This window comes from Dromaius novaehollandiae, chromosome 5 (genome assembly GCF_036370855.1).
Source record: "Dromaius novaehollandiae isolate bDroNov1 chromosome 5, bDroNov1.hap1, whole genome shotgun sequence".
Taxonomy (NCBI): domain Eukaryota; kingdom Metazoa; phylum Chordata; class Aves; order Casuariiformes; family Dromaiidae; genus Dromaius; species Dromaius novaehollandiae.
This window is the reverse complement of record NC_088102.1, coordinates 11,785,292-11,804,568: the sequence shown is the minus strand read 5'-3', so window position 1 is coordinate 11,804,568 and position 19,277 is coordinate 11,785,292. Positions and strand designations below refer to the sequence as shown.

Here is a 19,277-nt window from a genome sequence, read left to right as displayed (position 1 = left end):
CACTGGCCAAGTCTGCGTCTTGGTTGGCAGTTCTAGTTATTTATAGTAAAAAGTCCAAGTCATTTATATATTAAGGCAAATGCCAGCTCTGTTCACTGAAGTACTTTGTTTTTTTTTTCCCCTCGTAAGTAGGCACGTTGATTCTTGCAATGAGACCGTTCAATTTAAATATTCATTTCAAAAGGTGTGCGTCAATTGTTTTATGCTAAACTGCCAAAGAGGGGGTCTACGTTTGTTTGCCTGCTTTAGGAATTCCCGCCCATAGGTTGGTCTGTGCTCCCCACCCCTTGGCCGTCGCTGTGAATCCTAATGAACGTGGGGGAGCTTATATAATGGTACGACTTGCCTGTAGCCTTGCAGAAAAGGATGAGAAGAAAGTGTTGCTGTTTGTCTGGAGCTCTGCAATCATGAAAAGCTGTATTTCCTGTTTGATTTCATAACTTGGAGTTCAGTCACCACTCCTAAGGGAGGTGTCGCTCTTGGTTGCAGCACCCTCATTATGAGTTGAAAGCTGTGCTGTGGCATAGGCACTGGTTAACAAAAGCTTTTGCTGCTTTATAGCCTGTTTAGGGTGTCTTTTTTTCTTCTTTTTTTAAGTCAGGTTGATATTTTTTTCCCCCCCTAACCCTATCACCATATGTCCGTGTGTGAAGAATGCTGAATAAGATAAGCAAATTATCCTCTTTTTTTTTCTTTAGTGAAAAATATTTAGGTAGTTTCCTTACCGCGTACCTGTTTGGCCCTGGAATATGAAGGCACCTGTGTGTTTTCTTAGCGCCGGGTGACCAGTATGCTCAGTAGGCTAAAACTGCCTCCCCAGGGACTGCAAAGTAGTGTCTCTTCCCATCTCTTTACCCTAGTGAGGTCAAGGTCAGGTGGAGAATAAAAGCTAGTCAGACTTCAGAGGATTCAAACCCTGAACAGTTTACTTTGTGCCTTAGGTATATATGTCTCTTTCAAATTTGTTTTCTGAGCTGTAATTTTAAGAGCTCCAGTGTTTAGGAGAGAGGGGGAGATTGGGAGTAGCAGAGGGCTGTTTCTGTGATTTTTATGTTTGGAAAAATAAACCAAAGGTCTCGATATCTTAAATGCAGGGTCCTTGAATAACACAATCTTTCCTTTCCCAAGACATTTTGAATACAGTATATAAATAGCCATTACCTCTCTATTTTATGTACATTGCTTTAAGAGCTTGCTGTTTTCCACGGAAGACCAATACCTAGCCTATGCTTTTTCCTCAGCTTTGTATCCATATTTACATAAAGCAGCACACTATATCAGTTAAACTCTTTACAAGCACAGCCCATCCATGTCAGGACAGATTACTGTTTTCTGTGTTGTGCCAAACACAAATATCCCTCATTAGTCACTCTTATCCATATGATAAAAAGCTGTTCTGAACACCATCATGTAGAGTTTTTTGTACTTCACCTATTTCTATATGAGTTTCTTGCTTAAGGACTGTTAAGAATTCTTAAGACTTTTGTTTTGCTTCAACAAAAAGATTGCTGTGCATTAGGATCAGAGACTGTAGGACAACTGGTTGATTCAGTAGAATAAAGATGCTTGAACTTAGCTTTGTCATGTAAGTATTCTACATTTTGGGGTGATGTAATCTTTGAGATGGAGGATGCAAAGGGTGTGGTTTTTGCCCTGCATAAGTCTCTGCCTCACTTAGAACAATTCTGAATAACTCTTAGATGAGTTTGGGCTTTTATGTATATTTGTTTGTCTTTGGCTCTTGTATTACACTGGCCTTTTGTTCTGCCTTTCAAACTTTTTGTCTAATGGAAAACTGACACCTATAGAAATTATGCTGCTCTCATCACTGCATTTATGATCTGCAGTACAGAGCGCCTTACACAGACTGATGGGATTCACGACCAAAAGAATGTTAATTCAAGGACAATCTTTGGTCCTTTCTTAATGTAGTTAGGAATTGGCATCACAGTACTATGTCTGAATGCATTGCATGTATCTTGAAGATGATGTGTTATTTGATAGAGTGCACTCCCAGAGTACAGGCATAGGCCTGGTGTAGGCCTCATTTCTGAACCTATCCTCTGATCTCTCCCCTTAGTCTTCTGCTTTTGGCAATATCTTCTTAGTGATCCATGTCAAGATAGGTTTTCTCAGTTCATTCTTCAAGTTTGTTACAGACATTAGGGATGCTAGTAGTTGCCAAACTTTGTAGTATGCATTCGTGAAGTCTTGGCAGGGACTCCTAGCTTATGGAGGATAAAGGAAAGAAATCTTTGATACAATTTCATTGCTGTCCCTGCCCATAGAGGAGGCTGCTTTTAAAGAATTAAAGAATTAATCTGCTTGTGAGAAGGTTGAAAGGACTGGGTTTATTGCCAAACACTCTTGTCTCTTAAAAAGCAGTGCTAATTGAGTGAACATAGTTAGCCTGACATATGGACCTCAAGCAGAGCAAATGCATGGCTTTCTGCACCCACCCATGTACGTCCTGCAGTTCTCTTACTTGCTCTGGAAAGCTCATGCAGGCCTTTTAGAGCTACTTGGCCAACTACTAAATCCAGCTAGGTGATTTCAGAACTGTGCTGGCCAGGTCCTCACAGGGAAACTGTAGAAACGGTCTGTTTCTATTCTCCCTTTCCCAGTGTCATAGGAACACGTTTGCTGAAGTTTGCCTGATAGGGTAAACACAGTGCCAAGCCAACTGCTTGTGAACAGTTTTACAATATACAGTTCAGGTATTTGTTCATATAATTCCCAAGATTTAAAATAAGTATTTTTCAGAAAGCACATACCGAGCCTCTACTTGCTGACAGCACACTAGGGCACCACAACAGGAAGGGAAAATTCAGAATTGTCTTATAGAGGACTGCTGTTTTCTGTCCTGACTTTGTGTAGTGTCGTTTTTAGTATCTCCGGTAATAGGGCAAAAGAGCAGGCTTCAACGGAGGCCCTTAAACATCCTCTGATTTTCTTGCAAACGCCTGTCTGCTGATGGCAAGAGATTGCAATAATAATTGGTGTGAGTAACTCTTCACATGGCAGAGCAAGTCAGTATTATGCAGTTAGATCTTCTATCTGTTCTTGCTGCTTGGGGTTTTCTTCAAAAACTAAAAAGCTTAAGTCTTGATGGGGAAACAGGTAGCCTTATGGTGTGATCTACTTTCTTGAAACATCACACTCTGAGCTGTTGGCTGTTGTTTGCTAAACCTCTCCCACAGCCTTCTAGGTGTTGTCAGAGCTACCAACACTGTGATCTTGCATGGGAGCAGTAAGATTTTGAAATCAATAATGCATGACTTGGCTTCTAATAATGCAACACAAACAAACTATTAGTTAAACAGCTGGCTTCTGGCTCTAAATGTATAATCGGAGTTAATTGAATCCTTGCTATTTTATTTAATCATTAGTAACTACATAATAAACTCTGGAGGTGATTAGTGGCTGCAGTAACTGCATTTGTCTTTATTATGACATTCAGAACTTGTCATATCTTTTTTGTTTGAGAAGATGAAGGTCTGCTTCCTAAACATTAATTCAGGTTCATATCAGTCCAATTACAAAACAATGAAGTTCTGATCAGTGTGTGACAAGTAAATGTCTCACTTATACTAGAGCTGCATACTGTTCTGTTGGCTGAGGCTTTCCGAGCACTCTGAACTGGGAAATTTGGCACTAGCAGGACATGTTCAACATTGTGAGGTGGTCAGGTCTTGTACTCAAATGCTTTTCACAGCTATGAGTTTTGTCTTTTGGAGAGGTTATAATATGGATATACAGCTTTGTGTATCTGATAGATCATCCTGTTCACTAGTGGAGATTGAACTATCTATTTTGGAAGTCCGAGCTATAAAATACTATTAAATTGAAGCAAGTATACTTGTTGAATATCTCTGGGAAGTGCACTGGTGTAGAAATATTGACGGATAAGCCTGATTTATCTTGGAATCTAAGCTATTTTGGAATTAAAGCTAAAATATAACACAGCTGAGCCTGACCTGGATGTGGCCTTGAACACATATTTCAGTGGCATTTAATAAATAAGGTGTGTTAGATTAGCTGCTCTGGCTACTGTCTTAAATGGGCCTTCATTTCCTCTTTTTAAAAATACGTTGTCTTGTATGAATCCCTACATAGGAAACAGTTTTCAATATAATGCTGTAAGTGTGAAGTGCTACAAGTGTACTTAATATTATGTCTTTGATAGTAAATCAGGAAACTCATTTCTCTTTAACAGTAAACTGGGATACAGTGTGGAGAGCCAATACCAAAAAGAAATTTCGTGTTCACACCAATATGAACAGGAACGTTGGGCTTCTGCGAATCTTCCCAGGAATCACCGCTGCTGCTGTAAGTGTCACCACTTAATTTTGGAAGTGGATGAAATGATGCTCAAACACTTGTCTGCTTAGCCAGTTTGGAAGCTGCAGTGTTGTAGCAAGGGTTGGGTTTTTGGAGGGAAGGGAAGGTATCTTGTCGTCTTCTGATAAATGTTTTGTAATACCAGTGCATTCAAAGACCATTTTCATGTCACAAACTATTGACAAAAGCTTTTAAAATATCTTTAATCTGAACTGCCTGGGCCTTGGAACTAAAAATTAATTTCTTACCAGGGCTAATAATAGGTCAAGTGTACCTTTCTAGACAGGTACAAGCTGCAGTGGCCAGGGAAGTGCTTTCTTGCTGCACATTGAAGCATATTACTCAAAACCTTACCAAAGAACACACAAGATGGGAAGTGGGCATGGAGGTGACTGTGGCTTTTTCTGCAACTCATGCTTCTTTCTTAAAGTTCAGTTCCGCTCACACTGGTTGTTAGGATGATCCCCTGTATTGATACAGAGCTGAAGATGATAACTGTTATTTTTCTGCTCTGAGCCTTTAGAAATTGTTTTGCAGAACTGCAGTTTTAGGTAGTTTGTGTCTTTTAAATTTTTTTCTCTAATACCAGTTCCATTAAAGTGACAGGTCTTTCATGGCTGTTGCCATCTTAAATTGAATCCAGTAGTTTAAGCAGCATTCCTCAATTATATTTGCATTCTTTTTAGGTGAATATGAACAGATGGAAAGGCAGAGGGGTGGTATACTTGTAAAAAAAAAAACCCCTCCAACTGCATACTTAGCCTCGTGGGGGATTACAGTGTATTGCACATAGCACATGTGATCAACAAAGAAACATTTAGGTTGTCCAAAATACATCTTTTTAGGAAGAGAACTTTGGTAGGCATCCTTTTACAGTGAGATACAATAGCTGCCTCATTAACAACTGGCCCAGAGTGACTTAGTACCTCCTTTTTTCTCTGCCGTGAATTAAATGAATTGTTTCTTGGGTTAAAAAACTCAAGGCTTCATTGCAGTGCTCTTTTGTGAAAAGCGAGAAGCTATCTCCCTTAGTATGGCAGACATTTATCGGCAAAACTCTTGTTTGCTAAAGTAATGAATGTGGGCAGGTGAGGGAGTGGGGGTTCTAATCTCAATTAATGAACTATTCTGTGTTTATTTAGTAAGTGTAAATCTATCCTTTTGTTCCGCCATGGTGCAACAGTATAGCCTGTTAATGGCACTTAAACAACAGCATCCTTTTTCATGCTGAGGTCATGACTGTAGAAGATAGTTTATTTTAAAATCTATCCCTCTAGGAATTTTAAAGGAAGCTAAAGAGTGAAATCCTTTTTTTTTGTAAGCTTATTCTACAGTCCCACTTATTGCAAATGGGGAGCACAGAAGGGCATGAAGGGCTGCCTATAATATTTTAACAGGAATAGACAATTTTTAAAAACTCTGTGCCACATATAAAAATCTTAATGTGACTTAAACACATCCTTTGGCTTTCTTTCCTATCTTGTTTTTAAACAGGTAAAAGCATTTCTTCAGCGTCCTATTGAGGGCATTGTACTTGAAACTTATGGAAGTGGCAATGCTCCAAATAACAGAGAAGACCTGCTAGAAGAACTCAAGAAAGCAACTGAACGAAAAGTAGTGATTCTAAATTGCACCCAGTGCTTACGAGGGTCTGTTACAACAGTCTATGCTACAGGGCAGGTGAGGCTTGTGCAATGATTTCAGACACTACTGCTGTATAGAAGAAACATTTCACAGATGCAGCTTGGTTGTGTACTTCTAGTAGTCCCAGTGAATAACCAGATTTTTTAGACTATCAAGATATTGCTTATAAAATAATTATATCAGAAAAAGCTTAAGCTGGAAGGATTTAAATATCTGTCTGCAAACTAGATCTTGTTACTCCTGGCCTGAATAGTCAAAATAGTCAGCTCAAATCCCAAATTACTTATTGCTGGCTCCTGTTGTGTGCAGCACACCAGGATACCATTGCATTATATTGTTAATATCCCTCCCAAAGGGATGCCACTGAGCTAGAAGCCAGCTTGTGGGTCAGATGATCAACTAAAGTAGTATTTGATAGGCCAGCAGTTACTTATTTACAGTATAAGAACATCAAGAAAGCTTGCAAATCCAAGCAATATTCCAAATGCTAGCATTTATTTGACTGAAAGCGCAGCTGAATTCGGTGAGAGATTGGGAGAACATCTAAGAAAGCATCTATCTTGCAGAATGGAAATCAGTTGTTTTTAACCATGAAGGCTAGCTTAAAGCAGACTTTATGTAGATGCTCTTAATATTCAGCACATTTTATAGTGGATTTCTTCATTTTGTATTAAGATGTGACATCACTGAGACAAATAAGAGCTCAAAGCCATGTGAGAGTATGTGTTGCATGTGGTAATGTGAAGGAAGCTGATTTAACTCGCCCTTATAAAAAGGCCAGCCATTAAATATCCAAGAAGCACTGCCAGAGGGTGACTCATCCCCCTGTTTTAGACACCTGTTTTTGTTGGGAGCAGCCACCCGTCTGGCAGGGCTAGCCCCTTCATTGACTGTAAGGTGAACTTAGGTCCTCTAGACTGGTGCTGAAACCTGCCTATTTTAACATTGTTTTTGATGCAGCTTTAAATTATATTTGCTTCAAGAACATGTAATCTGCTGTTTTGAGCAGAAAGGGAAGGAGTTTATTACAGTTTGTTTTCACTTAAATATTTAAAGGTTATATTTTCTGATATGGGCTGTCTCTTGGGAGTTGGTTAATTTTTTCTCTAACTTAAGCGGGGGAGAGGGTTGAGAACTAATTCTGTGATCTGTAGTAAATACAATAGAAATACATGGATTTTATAGAACAATTCACACAGAAAGAAGAAAGTAGAAGAAAAACACAAAGTTTCTTTTTGCAGAACAATATGAAAATGAGGCCTAACTTTTATGTGATCTCCTGCTTAAAATGAACTGCTAAAATGTTTGGGAGGAATAAAACTCTTTTCTATGCTCTAGTTAAAAGATTCTTCAAATAGGCACCTCTAAAAATGGCTTTTTGCACTCCGATCCAGTATATTGGTATGTTTAATTAGGAGATTCTGGTCAGGTCACTAGTGTTTGTCTTACTAAAACTCGGTAAGGTTAGGGGGAAAACTGTTCACTTCTGCCTTCATATTTTGTGTGGAGCATGTATTATATTGCTTCATCATCCATTGAGGGAGGCTGTCCTGTTTTCTTGGCATCTGTTGAGGAGAATACTGACAAAGCCAGATCCTACAAAGGTATTTCATGCTTTTTCTTTCATTGACTTAGTCTTTTCATAAGGAACTGTTCTACAGAGGAAGTGTCATGGATGAATGCTAGAAACTCTCTGTAATGTTAGCTTTCCTTTGTTTTTTCTTTAAATAAAACCTTTTGCAGGTCTTTGCTTATAGGCAGGCCATTTTTTATGCATTCAAGTTAGTCAGGTGGCTCAGCTGAGTCGATGGTTTCCCTTCAAGTGTTTGTTTTAATTAACTGAATGTCTTGCCTCTGATCCATCTGCACAGCAGAAAGTTATAATTGAAGGGACTTTAGGTATAGGAAGGAAGCTGGGAAATCCCTTCATCCTCCTTTTTCCCAAGCCCACTGAAAAAGCCCTAACTGTTCCTTGGTTCTAAATGCTGGCTAGCTCTCCATTTCTCGCCTTCTCTGTAGATATTTTTCCATGAGACTTTTAAAAGTGTAAGCCTGAGGCTCTCAGAGGTAGTTAATGAACTGATTAGGGCACTGTATCTTGCTAAAAATATTAGTTAAGCCACACCAAATTTCAAAACTGCAATTTATACACAAGGAATTTAAAAATAAATCAGTGTAAAGAACCTACTGCAAGATGCTTAACTTTGAGGCATGACATTATAGCAAACATGATGGTCTGTGGTTTAGAGAAGCCAGAGTGTTTGCCCTGGTATGATTCTCAGTGACAGGAGATCTGAGATCTCCTTTGTCTTTGCTGCCTTGCTTACTGTGCGCTTACGGAGCTTGCTGGCCGTAGCAAAGATGGTTGCTTATTTCTGCTTTTTGCCTTGGTACAGATATTTTTTTTAACTGCTGGAAAGATAAATTAAAAAGATTACATCATCTTTTTGTAGTTGTTCTCTCAGACCTGTGCAAATTATGTATTTCAGTTGTATGTTCTAAATCATATACTGCTAGTGCAGCCTGGAAAGATGTGAAAACACTCCTGCTGTGAGCACACTGTAGGGCTGGAATTCATCCAAAGTAATACCCATAAAAGAATGGTAAATATGTCTGTGAGAGAACAGCCTACTTGGCAGTGTTCAGATTGCCACTGGGTTAAAATAGAGTAACTGCAGCTTTTCAGTAAAGGTAGTCTGACAGCTCTGCAGATAGCTGACACGGACCTGTAACCTTTCCATTCTAGCATCGGTAAATGACCATGGCAAGTGTTTGGTTAAATACTTTTCAAAGTTATTGCATGAAAAGGAATTTAAAATAGAAGTCATCTTTGTTCAGCTGGCTGTAATATTTTTCAGGTATTTGATAACTAAAATTACAAAAATTACAGTTGCAAAGGGGCAAGACTCAGTGGAGGTATGGCTGTATATTGTATTCTGTGTGGTTCCCTAGCATTCGTGTACATTTTCTGTATGCACACATATTTCTGAATGCTATGCTAATTGGAGTCATTATTCCTTTTTATTCAGACTCTCGCTGATGTTGGAGTAATTCCTGGAGGTGATATGACACCAGAAGCAGCCCTAACTAAACTGTCATACACACTCAGCAAGAGTGAGCTTAGCTGGGAGGGGAAGAGGCAGGTAAATATTTCAGTGTGACCTTGAAAGGCTTTAACTTTCTCATCTACTGTGCTAGCTTCTGTCTAACTGAATGGCTTGAGCTTCTCCCTTGCATTTGAAAGCAATTGATTCCAGAACCATAATGTGAATGTCATATGTTTTTTTCTTATGGAAAATACTGTTAGGCAAATAAATATATGGAGGTTGGGAGAGAAGAAGATTCTCTGCATAAGTCAGTTGAAGACCACGACCAAGCCATAAAAATGCTATCTTTTAACTGCAATAGTCTGCCTTGGACATCTCTCTGCTAAAAACCTGTATGTGGAAATTCATAGGGGAGGCAGAGTTCTAGCTCTGCCGAAGTCAGTAAAGATCTTGTAATTGACTTTAGTGGGGTAAAGATTTCATCCAGGGCCCATTCTGAAGATAAATGATGCCTACAGTCCTTTCCTTTACAGTGTTACTCATGTCAATGTTAGATTTTGCTTCTCTAAGAAGGGATACATTTTGTGAATGCATCAAAAATAGAGGATTATCTTAAAAACAATTGTAACTGATTTTAATAACCCATTTAGCAAAGTTCTTTTTATTCGTTGGTGTCTAATCAAGACATTTCCCCCCAAATAGTACAGTTCCTTAATACAGTGAATCTATAGCTCTGTGTTAAATGCCCTGACTTAGATAGGAGAGCAGCAGTCTGCCAGAATGCGTGCTTCTGTGCTTGTATGCAGTGAAATCATAATCCTGACACTTTGGGTAATGACATCATGATGAGTCACTCTCTAGACTTAAGCTGGGCATGCACATGTGTATCTGATGATGGTGGTTTGTTTTTATTAAAGTTGAAACAAACTTGATCATTATTTCATGCTCAATGTCTTGCAACCAGTAGCAGCTCTGAGACAAACACATTAGGATACATGTGATCATAACCTGGGAGGGTGGAAGTACCACTTACCATGCTTAGAAATAGTTTGCAGAGTCTAAGCTTTCAGTTGTTTGATAAAGGCCTTGATCTGAAAAATGACAGAAGGGGCTGTGTGTCTCTTCAGTGAGGACGGCAATAATACACTCCAGGAACATGATTAACAGTTAACATAATGCTGTGTGAAGAATATTGATATTTTTCATTAATGGTGCCTAAACATTAGAAATCTGGCGCTGTGGACTCCATGTACTCCATGTTATTTTGCTTCCAAGTGAGCATGTGTTTGTGTATATATACTTTAGAAACCAAAGCTCTTCACTGATGCTTCTCTGGTATGCTCACTAACATGGACTATAAGTATACCAACCTGCTTTTTAATGTAGACTTTATTATTCTTGCACAGAGGAATATTTGACCTGGGACAGGAGAAACTTTCCCAGCTGGCTTTCTGCCTAGGTTTATGGATTAAAACTTAATTTGAGATCCAGTTTTGCAAGACAATATAGCTGAATTACTTAGGTGAGGACTTGGTGATACGACATCTTAGGCACCACTGGCACAAGGTATTCCTGCACCTTCATGTGCTGCCCTTTGAAATGTGCTACACAGTGCTTATGAGGTGGTGCCGGGAGCTCCTTTATATGGCTTGAAAAGCAAAATAACTTTTGCAAGTTCTTTGAGTTAAAGCAGGATTGGTTTCCTCATTTGACTCATTGTACAGACCCACAAACAATTGTGTTGGCACGGCTGAGGGAGCAGCATGCTGCCTTGCCTGGGCAGGAATGAGTGGTAGAGACCAGGAGGAGAAGGAAGCTTGGAAATATGTTGTCTGTGGCAATATCTTCAGCTAAACATATCACCAAACAATAGTCTCCCAAGAGACGGAAGCTCTCCTGAAGCTGGCGTGGTTATTTTAGGATTCTCTTTCAACACAAAGGAGCAAGGAATGTGCCCCCAGACACATGCAAATGGCTGCAGAGCTGGTAGCACTGAGTAATGCACAGAGGGCTTTGCGTTGGGCGCGTTTAACACGGGTGCCAATTGCTAAGGTTACCTGTGCAAAGCAATGATCTCAACCTGTCAGACTCTAAAAGTGCACCAGAGCGGTTGGCGTCCCCTTAGAGTTGCATGTATATGTGACTCTTCCAGCAGACAGCTACAGTATTGTCGGTGCTTGGAGGTTTTTTCGTAAAGGGCATGCCTAGACATAAGTAAACCCAGGGCATTCCTCCTTCCAACATCACATCTGTTCTTGCAAACTTTCACAATCCTGCTTTTTAAAATTCTAACTGAAACAACTACGTGCTTTATAGCCGCATCAGCAACCTTTAATGAAAGAGTGCCAGTATGTAAAATTGTCAGAACTGAGGAAACCAGTTGCTTTTTCTTAATGACTGGCTTCAGTCTTCCTGTTCTCAGGATCTCACAGAACCTTGCTTTTAGAGTATTTTCATTTTGTTATTGCCATGTTCAAGCAATTTCTACGTAGGGAACTAGCTGTCATTTTTTTTTCCTTCTGGTTGTATTGGATGCACCCATACTGCAAATTGTTACACTCCTGGTTTAATACTGAATGACTAGTACTACTCTAGATCCTCTGCATTCAAAGCTGAATTTATGGCCAAATTTTAGCAAAATCAGGGCTAATGAACCTGTTAACTGAAAATCAGTTAAAATAGATGACTCTGTCTACAGGCAGCGCTGGGTTTGTTTTCAGGCCTAAGTACACAGTCTGTGCAGGAAGCCTTCAGACAGTAATGCTGAGTTTTGGGAATGGTGATAAAGGGCAGCATTTCAGAATATTCAGATCTTCAGGCTTACTCTGCCAATTATTCACTATCTTTGTGTTTTTAAGTAGGCTGTACCTTACCCCATTAGAGATCTTTTGTCTGCGTACTCTAACAATTGGAGTGTTTTGTTATGTGCTTATCTTGGTTTCTTTGCTTTAGAGGAAAGTTTTAGTTGCCTGCCCTTTCCCCCCCTTTTTTGTCTTTTTAAGCTTGTAATCTCCATGGGACAGTAACTGTTTTTTTAAACTTTTGTCTGCATCCAATTAGTTTCCATAATTCTTCCAAACAGTTTTCTAACTTGATCCTAAGGTTTTTTATTAGACTACTACCATATTTTTTTTCTCTGCTAACAAAGGATTTGATTGCTCATTTTTCAGATGCTGAGTGAGAATCTAAGAGGAGAAATGACTGTTGTACCCACAGGAGACAAGATCTCTCTGAGAGATAGCAAGTTTATTCAAGTGATTGCCAAATCTCTGAGTATCAGCTGCAAGGAGGTATATACTTAAATATTTAAAACTGAACTCATGTAAAGCTGTAAACTCACTTAAATGAATCTAAGAGTGAACAACAAAGCCAAGAAACAAATGGAGCACTGGGTATTTTTTTATTATTTTTATTATCTTTTTATAGTACTGAGTGTCCCAGCTAACCAGTTGGGCTAGGGAGAAAGGACACAATGACAAGCATAACATTAAAATGTTTTAATTAAAAACATATTAACTTTTTTGTTTTTTCTTCTTTGTAGCTTCAGCTTGAGTTTGTTTTCTTGGCTGGCTGGGTGCGCAATCACAAGCCTCAGACAGCTGTAATTCAGGGTATCGATATGAAAAAGTGTTTTGTATTTTTGTGGTTAAATGCATCAACAGTTTGGAGCAATCCAAATAATGAGGGGTAAAAGAGCTTAATTGTACATGCACTCAGAGAAGGCTGATTCTAAGGAAGGCACTACACAAGTATAATTTGTGGTGTTTAATATTGGTTCCTCCCAGTCAGAAAATAAGAAAATATAATACTGGTTGTTCAATGAAGAGCATTGCAAGATGCAAGCATTTCCTCTTGGCTTGGTTTCAGGGAAGGTGGGATTTTTAGTAGTTGATAAATACTCGTGTGGCTTTTCTTTAGCGTGTAAGAGAAATCGGAGAGTATTTAAGGGGCCTGTGAGATTTGTTAGTGGAGGTTTGGAATTACTGATTGCACAAATATCTGAGGAATCACATGGATAAGGTTCATCCAGTCCTGAGCAGAATGGACTGTATAGTCTTTTCCAACTCCTTCCAGCCCTATTTTTCTTACTGTACTGTTGTGTAATTTTGGCAGTTGTGTAAATTTGCCAGAGATGGCAATTAGTACGTGCACCTAAAATGGTATATATAGATATCAGGTAATTAGAGTGTTGCTTGGAAGGGAGGAATAAAAATCTTCGTAGATGTGGGACCTACAAAATGTAAAAATAAACATGAGACTTCTTTCCTTCCAAGAACTAAATGCTACCATTTTTAAATATCCAAAAGTATAATTTGGAAATGTTACGTGAAAGCATAAGGATAGTGTTTTTATAACTTGGACATCAATCTCATTAGAGACAAGAATGATATTGTGTTTATTTTTATTAATTTCTCAGGAGTTAGAAGCCATAAGAGATACATTAATTCCACCTTTGGCTTGTGCTGCAGCTAAACTGGGTGACATAGATGCTCTAAGAGCCATAAGAGAAATGGTAATGTAAAATTAACATTTTTTGCACAAAATAAGAATTTTTAAATAGAGCTGTAAATGACTGGCAGGAAGCCATGCTCACTGGGAAACAGCTACATAAGTCTTAAAATCAAAGTGCTTTGACTAATACAGTTAGTTTCCAGGCTCTTCAGTCTTTGCCTTCCAAAACTGGTATGTTCTTTCCCCTATCTGGTTCTCAGCTGTTATATTTTCTTTTGAACAGTGAAAATACAGGTAGATTAATATGCAAGTTCTTATCTGCTAACTTTGGAACTCTTTAAAATGGTTCGTGCTGCTTTCCTTCACTTAACTTTCTTCATATATATTCATAGTATCCACCTTTTGGATGTAAATCTTTCATGATTAAAAAAAGACCTTGAAAATTATATTTAAGCAGAACACAGTTCTGTGCTAAATCAGGGTTTGGGCTCTCCCCATAGTCCTAGCTGGGGTTATACTTAAAAAAAAAAAAAAAAAAGAAAGAAAAAAAAGAAAAGAAATGCAGTCGTTCCCAAGTATCGCTTTTTACACCTCTTTTTTTTTTTTTTTCTGTTTGCCCTGGCTTACTCTACTCTTGAGACTTTGGTAATGGGCCTAGAAAAAGGATAAATGTATCTTGAAAATAACAATAAACTAAGACAAGTTAAAGTAGCAAACTGCCTACATAGGCACAAAGCTGCTGTATGTTGTACTGCAATAAACAGCATAACTGAAGGGGCTGTAATGAGATAATGTGTATGTGTGGCAGGGGGCATGGGAAGGTGGAATAAATATCTTATTGGTGCTGAAAACAACACTGCAAGATAGAATTTAAGTAGGTTTGACAAGCTTAATATTTCGATGGCTGAATTAAAATGTGATGTAGGCATCTATTGTTGTACCAACAATTTCATGTGCAGCTGTTATCTTTTTAGCATGTGAAGGATCTGTGCTTTTGTAGGGTGGAAACTTGAGCTGTGAAGACTACGATGGCCGAACTCCACTTCATATTGCAGCCTCTGAAGGTCATTTACCACTAGTCGAGTATTTGTTGATGTCTGGTGCAACTGTTTATGCTAGAGACAGATATGGATCTACCCCACTGACAAATGCAATCCAGTTCAGGTAACAAAAGTAGTTTATACACCACTCTGTGTAAAGTTTATAGACCTTATATCTGTTTGCATTTTAGTCCATCCCTGTTGGTAGGTTTTGGTATCAGCAATCATATGTAAATGACAGCAATTAAAATAACACAAAACAGCTTCATTTCAAAGGATGCAACTAGCCTAAATTAAAGGATTTTTTTTTTAATAATCTCAAATGAAAGCAAACAACTTTGTACAGATGCAGAATTTTAGCGCTAAGGTAACTTATTGCTGCCTTCCTGGCTAGTCTTTGTGCATAACTTCAGCACTCCACTCTTTGCTGTGAGGCTTCCTTATAAAACATAACCAGAGTGAACACTCATTTTGACTGTCAGAAGGGAGAGTGCAGGACCCTGGGCTGTCTGTTTTCTTTGTGCCCTCCCCTTTCTCATCAAGACAAGACTGTTTCAATTGGCACAAACTACACTGGTAGGCTGGCTTGTTTTAATATTTCCCTTCTACCTGTGTTGCTTCTAATTTCTTGCTAGGTGACTGGTTCTTTGATTTTTCTCTTCCACCCACTCATAATTATATGAGATGGATGCATGGCTCTGCCTGGTTTGTGGATTTCCTCTTCCAGTTGTTCCGAGTGTCAATAATTCTTGAATGGTAGGCATGGACATGCTATTTTGCTGGCCTTTTCCATGTTGCATAGTCTTAAGGAGTGGCTGAGGCACAGAGTATTAAAGTCATCCGTTACAAAAGATCAATTCAAAAACACGTAGTTTTTATACTCTGGGGATTCATAGAGCCATTGGTCTTCCAACTTGTTAGAAGCTGCGTGCCCTAATCTCTTCATGCATCTTTGATCCACTTTCAGCTCCTTATCTCATGTTCTGTCTGTACAATGGCAGGCTAAAGGCTTTTTTCCAAAAGAGGAGCTTGGAGCGATAGAATTTCAATAGTCTTTGTGGGTGTCTTTCCCCAAATATTCCTACAACTTTCAAATGTTGACAAGTTCACCTGGTCAGTCAAGCTGGAGTTAGCTCTTGGGGAGGTCTGGCAGTCCTGTTTATGCATTGGTTGCAGGAATAACTTGAAGGCATTTCCCATCTCAAAGACTTCATGTAGAAAACTCAACAGGCCCTATTAACTTGAGACTTGGAGTCCTGTGTGGACACACTGTGCTGTTGCCATACTACTGCACGGTCCCTTATGGCTTTATAGTTGTTGCTTTATTTTAGGAATATACACACCTTTCAGTGGCAAGCCCTTGAAGTCTTAAAGCAAAAACAAGCCCAACAGCAAATCAAATAACCTCACAGTTGAACAGAGGTGGCCCTAGTCCAATGTGAGAAAATGCTAAAGCATTAGATAACCATTAGATGTTCCTGCAAATCAGGCACCTACCTTTTTACCGCACCCAACTACTGCCTGAGGAATTTCACATGAGCTTGTTGTTTGGATTCCTTAGCATTGCCGCTCCTATATTAGACTCCTACTATGACTCTTAAGCTCTTTAAAGCTGCACACCCATTTTGGTATGGGGCATTGTAAAAGGAAACTGCACCTTAACCATTTTCAGTTTCTCTTTTTGTTTCTACTGTTGGAATGAGTTGACCTAAAACTAATCTCATAAATTTGTATTTAAGATATGCTGTGTGCTCACACTGCATTTCACTCTAATAAGCACATAAAGGAGAATTGTAGAGATCAGGAGCTGTATATGTGTATAGTTATATACTCACTAAAAAGATTTCTGCTACAAAAATATTTAAATTCTATTTATTAAACAGTTGTGTGCTGAAAGTGAAGAGATTAACCTGATACAATGTACTAAGTGGCAGAGAGGGAAGGGGGGAAAACTGATCTTAATGAACAGTCAATGCTTTAGACTGTTTAATATTGTAACTTTCTCAATTTTACTGGATATTGCATCAGCTTAATCCCATTTTCTGAGAATTAATTTTTGTTTAATTGGAATATAATTGCAGTACAGTATCCACTTATCTTAAAAATAGCTTTCTTTTCAGTTTTGTATGTCACATTTCTCAGTGGCTTGCCTTTTAACCTAGAATGCAAATATGTATAATGATGACTGATTTCTCTTTTCTGTTTAATAATTTGTAAAAATGGTCAGGAGTTATGTCTCTTCTTAAAAGCTTCTTGACATAGCACTGTCAGCTTGTAGAGCAGCAATTTGATCTGTAGTCTCGTACATGATCGATGATAGTCTTTCAAATTTTTTGACTTTAAATGACACTTCCTGTGTTTCTTTAGAAGGTAAGATGTGAAGTCCCTTTCTAAATAAGAAATAACCTACCGCATTTCCGCTTTTTCATTTGTAACTGTGCAATTTGCCTGTGGTCTCATTCACTTTATGCATGTACCTAAACAGACCACTGTTAATTTAGGCCAGTTGCTTGACATATCAAAATTACTAGCATTCCTTTAACTACTTAGAATACCCTCAAGGGATAATTCATTTTCAAAACAATAGAATAATACATTTTTAATAATGGAAACTCTTCTAAGCAGGAAAATGTCCTGAATAAAAATTGTATATATTTTATGTAGTAAAAGCACTTCCATTTACTTATAGTACAGTGATAAAAGGTTGAAAATGGGGAGTTGCTGGTATACTGCTGTGAGAACATCAGATTAGAGGCAGTAAAATTACCTCCCACATAAATATGAATTTAAATACTTGATATTTTGCAAGGTTACATTTACATTACTTAGGGAAATCTAAGGTAGAGTGAAAATCTAAACACTGCTGACTGCAAAAGTACACTGAAACCTGTCCTTAACAGTATTTGAGTATAAAATTCCTACTGCTATCACATGGAAAATTGAATGAGGAAAACTAAGCCGGTCCAGTTGCTAGGGAAGCAAGGATTAAAAAGAATGAAGCCATTCAAGTCTGGATATATGTTACACCTGCATTTCTTTAAAGAGAGTTGGTGGAAGGTGTACACCCTAAGGCCCCAACCCTGCAGACTCTTACCTGCGTATTAATTTCACATGTGTGATTCATCCCTTTGAAGTTGATTCACTTTTAGTAAGTGTCTGCCAAAGCAAGGCCTAAGATGATCATACTGCACAGCACTTGATTGCTGTAAATCCAGAGTACTCACGAAGTGGTAGCAGTTCTGATGCCTCTGCCTGGAACTCAGACTTGATCGCAGCAATGAATATTTGAAGACTACACCAAGCCATATATTTTGCTTTTGACCCATTAAAAATAGCGGATATAAATTGGCTTTTTATCTTCAGTGTTAACAATAATGGAATCTATCAGGGCGAAGACACTGGAAATGCTTCTTGTCTATTTGTTTTTTTCCTCCGGAGAGAAGACACATGACAGTGGTAGTATTAAAAGGCTAACAAGCAACATATGCAAAATAGCATTGTTTCTAGAGCATGTGTGTGACCAATATCCACAGTTAGGTAACAGATGTGGGAGAACTTAGAAAAGGAAGAGCCAGCCGTAGTTCACAGGTGACAATAGCTGCTTATGGCTCTTGCTTATCAGATGGGACTGGAGTGGGCAAGCAGCTGTGCACCCCAGGGCTATCACGGTGACGTTGGCCTTTCCTCTACAGCTTGAGCTTTGATTATCCCGTGGTTGCTCTGCTGCTGGTTACGGGCTGTAACCTTAGAATGGGAATCACATTTGAACTGTTCCTAAGATTATGGCTCAAGAAAATAGTTGAGCTTCTGATCTGAAAGTCAGCTAAACTGTGGTCATTTTGAGGCTTTATTAAAGCCACAGAAAAGCAACACTTAAGGAAACAGCTTCTAGAGACAAATAGCTCTCATGCACCTGAGACACATACTAAATATCACAAAATTCAAAGCCAGCCTCTTGAAATATGAATAATGCTCTCATGCGTAGGTATAAGATAGAAGAAGTGGTACTCTGGATAGAGCTTAAGTTTCTTTAGAATGCAGATACTGCTGGAAGCAAATAGGAACAAGCTGCTGTGTGACTTTCCTCCTGCATAGTTTTCATGTTGAGTGATGGGAACATGAGAGGTGGTCTGTTTACTTTCTTGGACAGAGCTGCTCTTCACATAGTACTAAATTTAACACTTTCAAGCTGTGCATTGCTATTTGTCCGTATTCTTTTTCTCCCCTAAACAAGCTCCCCCGTACCCCTCCCTTAACGAGCGGTGGTATGCAACCGTTCGTCTCCTTCCCATCACACCGGGAAACACGATTTTGAACTATTCATTGTCTGCAGGATAGTATACTTCTGTTTCTAGATGTCATATTGTAAACACTTATTGTAAACACTGGGTTTCAATCCTTAAAACTTTCACTTGAAACCACTTTGTTTTTCCATTTAAACATGTGGGATAAATGCCCCAAAATCACAAGTGCAACAGGGAGTCCCACTCGGAGTAGCGGTAAGCGCGTGGCATAGGGAGGACAGGAAGGGCCTTCTGGAGGGAGTCTCGCTGCCAGTGAGGAGGGAACGGTTACAGCTGTGGAAGAGAAAAGCCTGGCTCTTTCCCAGAACCCTGAGATAAGGAGGATTTCTTCGGGAGAGCACACTGAGGGAAGACAATGCAAAACTTTACATGCTTTGCTGCCTTTTATCTTTTAGTGCTGTCCCATAGCATAGCTTTTATCTAAATAAAAAAAAAGGCGCTAGTTTCAT

At 38.8% G+C, this 19,277-nt stretch overlaps 1 protein-coding gene across 2 annotated transcripts in view; it reads left to right on the top strand.

The window, feature by feature from the left end:
* Nucleotides 1–19,277, top strand: part of ASPG (asparaginase) — a 48,177-nt gene that overhangs the window by 18,268 nt on the left and 10,632 nt on the right. For both annotated transcript variants that reach the window (XM_026111423.2, XM_026111422.2), the window contains exons 7-12: nucleotides 4,217–4,329; nucleotides 5,836–6,021; nucleotides 9,015–9,128; nucleotides 12,203–12,322; nucleotides 13,450–13,545; nucleotides 14,485–14,648. In XM_026111423.2, the coding sequence (XP_025967208.1) occupies nucleotides 4,217–4,329; nucleotides 5,836–6,021; nucleotides 9,015–9,128; nucleotides 12,203–12,322; nucleotides 13,450–13,545; nucleotides 14,485–14,648 (793 nt within the window). The remainder of the gene's footprint in view (nucleotides 1–4,216; nucleotides 4,330–5,835; nucleotides 6,022–9,014; nucleotides 9,129–12,202; nucleotides 12,323–13,449; nucleotides 13,546–14,484; nucleotides 14,649–19,277) is intronic.